The 8,410-nt window shown below is 38.3% G+C and overlaps 1 protein-coding gene across 1 annotated transcript; it reads right to left on the reverse strand.

Annotated features, from left to right (window-relative positions):
* Positions 1–5,971: 5,971 nt before the first annotated feature.
* Positions 5,972–6,490, reverse strand: LOC107841236. The gene has a single exon (XM_016685211.2). It carries the CDS (start codon positions 6,488–6,490, stop codon positions 5,972–5,974), a length of 519 nt encoding a protein of 172 aa, XP_016540697.2.
* Between the last annotated feature and the right edge of the window lie 1,920 nt (positions 6,491–8,410).

Here is an 8,410-nt window from a genome sequence, read left to right on the forward strand (position 1 = left end):
CATAAAAACTTGAGTCACATTGCAAATGGGATTTTACGTTGAAACCTAACCCGGAATAACAAGATGCTAACTTAAGATATAGTCACATGTACTCTATATCCTATTAAGAAAATTACTTTACCTTATCACTACCACGAAACACCCCTAAGTTTTTAATCAAGGAGTACCAACTACATAAACCAGTGATTTGAATTTTCATCAATCACAACATTCAAGCGTATCATTACAAGACCCACTTCATGGATCTCCCCATTAAGATCATCTAATTAAATTCTTCTCACTAATATTTTTTACCACATAGCTCCTTCTTAGCTATCTTACATAGTGGAAGTTCATCTTCTTCTTTCCCCTTTCTCTCTTTCCTTAACTCAAGAACTCACATAAGAAATTTTCACCTTTAAGAACATCTAATCCCAGACCTAACACATTACTATGCCTTCACAACTACTATCACAACCCGAACTAGGGCCTGGCCGTGACAGACATCCCAAACCATGAAGGCCCAGGTGTCCTACTCTATCTAGTAATCATGTACAACATTAACATAATAAACAAAGATGCGAAAATATAATCTGACACGGAAACATGGTCATACTCTTGATTTTAGTTTAACAATAAGGAATGAAATTCGAACTCAACTAAACTACATCTGGAACAGTCTGCAAAATCTCTACTATATAAAAATCTGACAACTATATAATGGCTGGGACAAGGCCCCCCAGTAGACCAAAATAATTGAATAACATATGCTAAAACAACAGGCTTTCTGGAACAAAGAAGACTCAACACTGCACAAATCATTTCTCTCTCGGATACTCCACTAATTAGCCTTACCCTTAGACTAAGCTTCAAAACCTGGGAGGTAGGGGTTCTATACAGATCTACTGGTACGTAGAGCAAATCCAAAATAATAATTTGTATTAAACATATATTTGAGAAATTTAAAAATAGTTTATAAACATATCATATAGGATGAAATCACATGGGCAATTCTGAAATACTCTGAAAGAAAATCATCTGCACTCTGATACATTCTTTATTTTACTTCTGTGCTAGATGGTATACCCTACAATTCTGAAATTTCATGGGTCATATGGAATCCTCCATTGACTCGGCAGGGAAGCCTCCAAACCAAGTATGTTGCAAGGGTTGAAGTCTCTGACTCTGCTACGCCACAAGACCGTCGCCAGTGTAAAATTAATATACCCAGATTGGCAAATCACAGTTTAAGGCTAAGATTTACTTGAACACTAGCCCTCTTCAGGCAACCTCCTAATTCTCTTTATGCCCATTGTTAACTCTTTAAGACATACATTCTCTAGAAATATAATCAGAAAACTCTAACTCTGTTATGGCATACATTTATATAGTATCATCATACCATTGACTTGCAAGACACATCTCTGAGCCATTATTAGCATCTAATAATCTCTGTTTCAAAATGTAAATCTGGGTCCACCATATAAATAAATCATATCAAGAAACTCTTTCTTAAAGCTCATGTAAACATATGCAAGAATCTCTCTGTTTCACCATTTCAAATACACAAAGTGGTCATGTCAAAGATATGAATCATATGCAATTCCATTTTTTTTAAGAAAAAGATTAAATCATAACAAGAAACTCCCTCTCATCATCATAAAAATCATGTTAAATAATTAAATATTGAAAAGATACCCTTCAAAATATTAAACAAGCATCTGAAATCATTTCCAACAAGTTCATTAACTCTAAATCAACAAAGAGAGGGGTTTCAATAATAATACTCTCAATCAAATCTTCAAAATCATACATATTCATATAATTTTAAATTAATTTAATGGGGAAAGACCTAAAGACCAAAACAATAACATTGTCAACACACCCAAGATGCGAAATTTAAATCATAAGTTCCAAAACCCTTTTAAAATTCATGCTTGATAATCATTAAATCATGTTCTAGTGTTGATAAGCCCATGTAGCTTTTGGGATAAACCCCACCTACCTCTATTTAGGAAATTAAAGGATTATTCTTGATGCCCATGACTTAGGGATTCCAAATCTTCAATCAATTTCTAAAACCCCCGGTTGCATCTTGAGTTGTTTGGGTTTTCTTGTTTGAAACCCTAAGGGATGTTCTTGATGGTTTCTGATGAAAATATTAATAATGAGGTCATTTGGGATTAAAATCTTGGGTTTAAGCTGATAAGGAGGATGAAAAATACCAAATATAACTGGGAGCCCGAATTTTATGGACCACTAAGATGCGCCACGATCGCGGCGGCTCACTAGAAATTGATGAATGGGATTTTTAAGGTCACCTCGATTCAAAGCCATCACGTTGTCCCACTGGTTGGGACTTAGAACTTCAGCGTGACGCACCACAGTCATGCTATGCTACTAGAATTTGACAATTTCTAAATAGGCCCACTCCGCAATGCGCGAAGCACAAAATGATGGTGTTTTATGGTCAGTACTTAAATTAGCCATAACTTCTTGCCCGTGTATCTGATTTGGGCAAATCTTATATCGATGATAAGCTCATTCAATTTCCCACACGATAAAAATTAGAATTTAGGATAATTATGTATGGTTTAAACTTTACTCATTTTGGAAGCAAAAAATAAGACTAAGTCTCTTTGACACTATTCTAGTCATTTAACTCTAAGAGAATATTACCATGAGCTAACGCATTGTCGATTTTGCGGGGTGTTACATTATCCCTACCTTGGGATCGTTCATCACCGAATGATGACACAAAACACAGACAAGCATGATTTAAGGTATACTAAGGCCATAAAAGAATAAGACAAGGATTGTACCTTACCTTTCGTCATTCACCGAATTAAATAAGTCTGGGTATCTATCTCTCATGTCATTTTCTGATTCCCAAGTTGCTTTTTCAACTATAAGATTTTCCGACAGCACTTTGACCGAGGCTATTTATTTGCTCCTCAGTTTCCTAACTTGGCTATCCAAGACTGCCACAGGCTCTTCTTTATAGGATAAGGAGTCTGTAACTTTGACCTCCTCTACATGCAACACTAACGAATGGTCTCCAATACATTTATTCAACATGAATATGTGAAATACTGGATAAACATAAACCAAACTTGTAGGCAACTCTAACTCATACGCAACTCTACCTATCCTTCTCAAAATCTGGTATGGCCCTATATAACGAGGACTCAGTTTACCTTTCTTCCCGAATCACATAACTCCCTTCATAGGGGACACTTTGAGGAACACCCAATCACTAACCTCAAACTCTAAGTCTCTTCTCCTAACATTGGCATAGGATTTTTGTCTACTCTGAGTTGTTTTAAGTCATTCTCTAATAATTTTAATGTCCCTCATCCCCTAATGAAAAAGATTAGGCCCTAACAACTGAGTCTCACCAACTTCATACCACCCTACCGGTGATCTGTATTTTCTCAATACAAAGCTTCAAATAGAGCCATCTTAATACTGGGTTATTATAAGCGTACTCTATTAATGACAAGTGATCTAACCAGATACCTTTAAAGTAAATTACACTATCCCTCAACATATCTTCAAGGGTCTGAATGATGCGCTCAGCTTGCCCATCAGTCTGAGGGTGAAATGCAGTACTCTGGTTCACTTGGATACCTAAACCCCTCTGAAAAGACCTCCAAAACTGTGAAGAGAATTGCGTACCTCTATCAAATATGATGGATATAGGTTCCCCGTGCAAATGGAATATCTCCTCAATGTAAAGCTTGGCATAATCATCCCCCAAATAGTTGGTCCTCACAGGCAGAAAATATGCTGACTTGGTCAGCCTGTGAACAATCACCCAAATAGTATCATACTGGTTTTGGGACCTCCGAAATCCAGTAATGAAATCCATATTGATCATTTCCCATTTCCATAAGGGCAAAGCAATCTCTTGGGAAGTACCACCAGTCCTCATATGTTCTACCTTAACTTGTTGACATTCAAACACTTGGCGACATAGTTAGCCACATTGCGCTTCATATTATTCCAGCAATAAGTGGTTTTTAGAACATAATATATCTTGGTAGAGCCTGGGTAAAGAACATACCTCGAAGTGTGAGCTTCTCCAAGGATCTCTGCCGCAGACCATCAACATCTGGTATACATAATCTACCCTGATATCTGAAAATACCATCATCACCAATTTTAAAGGACATCACCTTCTATTGGCCTATATCTTTCTTGATCTGCATCAAAAGGGGATCTTCGATCTGCTTCTCTTTAACTTCCACACAAAAGGATGATTTAGCTATCTCGTGAACAACTATCCCTCCATCTTTGGAATCTAAAAGTTTCACTCCAAGATTTTCTAGTCGGTGAATATCCTTCACCATCTCTCTTTTTCCTTCTTAAACATAAGAAAGACTGCCGATAGACAACTTGCTAAAGGCGTTGGCTACCATATTTGCCTTGGCTGGATGATATTGCAGGTTCATTTCATAATCCTTTAGCAATTCCATCCATTGCCGTTGCCTGAGGTTCAATTCTTTCTTTGAGAAAACATACTGTAAACTCTTATGGTCAATGAAAACATCAACATGTTCTCCACAAAGATAATGCCGATAGATTTTAAGCACAAACACCACAGCCGCTAACTCCAAGTCATAGGTAGGGTAATTTTGCTCATGCACCTTCAACTGCCTGGATGCATAAGCCACCACCTTACCGTACTGCATAAGTACACACCTAAATCCCATACGAGATGCATCACAGTACATAACAAACCCTTCCGTACCTTCCAAAAGAGTCGAAACAGAAGTAGTTGTTAACCTTGATTTTAACTACTCAAAACTATTCTCATAGGATTCAGACAACATGAACTTCACCTTTTTCTGAGTCAACTTAGTTAGTGGTGCAGCTATGAAGAAAAACTCTTTACAAATCTTTTTTAATACCTTGCCAAACCCAAGAAGCCTCGAATATCGGTTGGAGTCATGGGTCTAGGCCATTTTCTCACTGCCATAATCTTCTGGGGATCAACCTTAATCCCGTCACTAGAAACAATATGCCCTAAGAAAGCAATAGATTTAATCCAGAATTCACACTTTAAAAATTTCGCATACAACTCATGATCTTTGAGAGTCTGAAGGATAATTCGAAGGTGATTGGCATGGTCCTCCTTACTCTTGGAATAAATCAGAATATCATCAATGAAAACAATAACAAATAGATCTAGAAACTAATGGAGCACCCTGTTCATAAGATCCATGATGGCCGCAGGGGCATTAGTCAACCCGAAGGACATGACTAAAAATTCATAATGATCGTATCTAGTTCGAAAAGCTGTTTTGGGAATACCTGACTCCTTAACCTTCAACTAATGATATCCCGAATGAAGATCTATCTTGAAAACTTAGCAACCTGAAGCTGGTAAAAAAGATCATCAATCCTAGGAAGAGAATATTTATTTTTAATTGTGACCTTATTGAACTGATAGTAATCTATGCATATACAAATAGAACCATCTTTCTTTTGGACTAAGAGTACAGGTGCACTACAGGGAGAAATACTAGGGTGGATAAAACCTTTATCTAGAAGATCTGCTAGCTGCTCTTTCAACTCTTTCAACTCTACTAGAGCTATTCTATAGACGTGTATCTGACAATAAATTAATGCCAAAATCTATCTCCCAATCACGTGGTATTCTTGGGAGATCATCTGGAAAGACTTCTGGGAACTCATTTACTATCAGGATAGATGAAAAGTAAGGACTTTTGGTATTAGAATCTTTAACTCGAATAAGATGGTACAAATAATATTTGGATATAAGTTTATGGGCTCTGAGATAAGATATAAAGTTCCCTCTAGGCGCTAAAGAATGCCCCTCCCATTCTATCGCCGATTCATTTAAAAAAGAAAAGGTGCCTCTTTGAGTTCTACAATTTAATGTATCATAGCACGAATGAAGCCAGTCCATCCCTAGGATAACATCAAAACCAAGCATGACTAGGCCTATGAGGTCTGCTACTGTATCCTAACCACAAACAGTCACCACACAATTTCTATACAGCCTCCTAGTCACCATAGAATCCCCCACCAGAGTGGAAATAGAAAAAGGCTCAGCAATCACACCGGGTTCAAACCCAAAACCAACAGCAAAATAAGGGGTCACATACAATAGGGTAGACCCGAGATCAAGTAATACATAAACATCACGGGAAAATATTTGCAACGTACCAGCAACAACATCCGGTGAGGCCTCTGCCTCTTGGGGGTTGGTTAAGGCATACAACTGGTTGTAGCCACTTCTGGAGGCTGAAGTAGCACCCTTCTGAGGCGGTGGTAGTGCAGAAGAATTAGCCATTGACTTGCATCCACCAATATTACCCTTTTCTTCTGGATATTCTATCTTGATATGGCTTGGCTGGCCGCATGAATAACACACCACAGTGCCAAACTGACATCTCCCTATATGATTCCTCCCATATTTCTCACAGCACGGGTATGTCCGAGAGGTCTGAGCTACACTTCCTTGAGATAGTGAACCCTGCATCCTCGGCCCCCGCCTATAATAAAAATCTTGAGTACGGTATCCTGTTGGGGGTCTGGTCATTGGGGCACTAGTTGCAGACTACGCATTACCCCAATTCTTCTTCTTCTACCATTTGTTATCCCAATTTCCACTCTGCTGGTGACTATAGCTCTGGTCTGATATTTTGGCTCTCTTTGCCTGTGTGTCCTTCCCTCTAGATTCAGCTATCTTCTTTTTTTTCCTCAACTTGTTTCATGTGGACAAACATTCTAGCAAAATCCATGTCCTGGTTCAATATTGCTCCCTGACATTCAATTACTAAGTCATCCAAAAGGCCGGATTCAAATTTCCTTATTTAGGCTCTCATGTTACTAGTCATCTCTGGAGCATAATGGGCTAGTTGGTTAAAATACATAGTGTACTCTTAGACACTCATATTTCCCTTCTTTAGATTCATAAACTCTTCGGCTTTGGCCTCCCTCAACTCAAGAGGAAAGAACTGATCTAGAAATGCTTCCATGAAATTGGTCCAAACTATGGGCTCAGCACACTCACTCTTTGAATCTTCCCACTCGTTATACCATTGGTTAGCTACATACTGAAGATGGTAAGCTACTAAATCAACCCCCTCTACGTCATCGACATTTATCACCTTAAAGATCTTCTCCATATCATCCACAAACTCTTGTGGATCCTTTTCTACCTTGGTACTAATAAATTTGCGGGTTCATCATTATGAACTGGGCCACTCTTGTAGCCTCAGACATAACAAATGAAGACCCAAATCTTTCAAACGTTGAGTCTGTATGGCTACCAAATGTGTAAGCATATGAATGGACTATCTAAATTCTACATTAGATATTTCTCTCTCATGAGGCTGAGTGCTGTTAGTCCCCATCTGGCGAGCTCTGGGTGCCCTAGGTGGGTTGGTCTGAGTAAGTGGGGCTCCCAGAGTAGTATCAATCTACGGAGTCTAAGCTTTGTTTCGAGTCCTTATCCAATGAGTGGGACGCCCCTCATCTCTCTGAGAATTCTAATCGTTAGTACAATCGGGAGGCATGATTGATTTCAGAAATGCAACAGATAATGGATTAGAGGACAGATTAGACTTCAAAGAATGAACAAAATTACAAAGAGTGAAAACATTCCTAAATGCCTAGTAGCCTTCTGCTTATAAGTGTGGTGTGCTACACATCCATAAACAAGATTCTACCCGACGCAATTTCACAGACATGCTAGGACCATAAACTGTGCTTTGATACAAAGTTTGTCACGACCTAAACTAGGGCCTGGCCGAGACGGAGATACTGAACCATGAAGTCCTGGGAGTCATACTCTATGTGGTAATCATGCACAATATTCATATAATAAAAGGAGATACAGAAATATAATTTGATACAGAAATATGGTCATACTCAGGATTTAGTTTAACAATAAGGAATGAAATCCAAACTCAACTAAACAACATATGGAATAGTATGTAAAATCTCTACTACATGAAAATCTGACAACAATCTGAAAGCTGCGACAAGGCCCCCAGTAGACCAAAACAACGAAATAACAAAATATGAAATAACAGGCCTTCTAGAACAAAGAAGGGTCACCACTGTACAAATTACTTCTCTCTAAGATACTCTATTGATTAGCCGGACCCTTAGACTGAGCCTCTGAACCTGGGAGGTAGGGGGTCAATACAGATGTACTAGTACCTAGAGAAAATCCAAAATAATATTTTATATTCAATATATATAAGAGCAATTTAAAAATAGTTCATAAACATATCATCTAGTAAGAAATCTCATGGGCATTTCGGAAAGACTCTGAAAGAAAATCATCTGAACTCTGAGACATTCTTTATTTTACTTCTGCGCTAGGTGGTATACCCTACAACTCTGGAATTCCATGGGCTATATGGAATCTGCCATTGACTCGACGGGGAAG

Source organism: Capsicum annuum, chromosome 9, assembly GCF_002878395.1.
Source record: "Capsicum annuum cultivar UCD-10X-F1 chromosome 9, UCD10Xv1.1, whole genome shotgun sequence".
Lineage (NCBI taxonomy): Eukaryota > Viridiplantae > Streptophyta > Magnoliopsida > Solanales > Solanaceae > Capsicum > Capsicum annuum.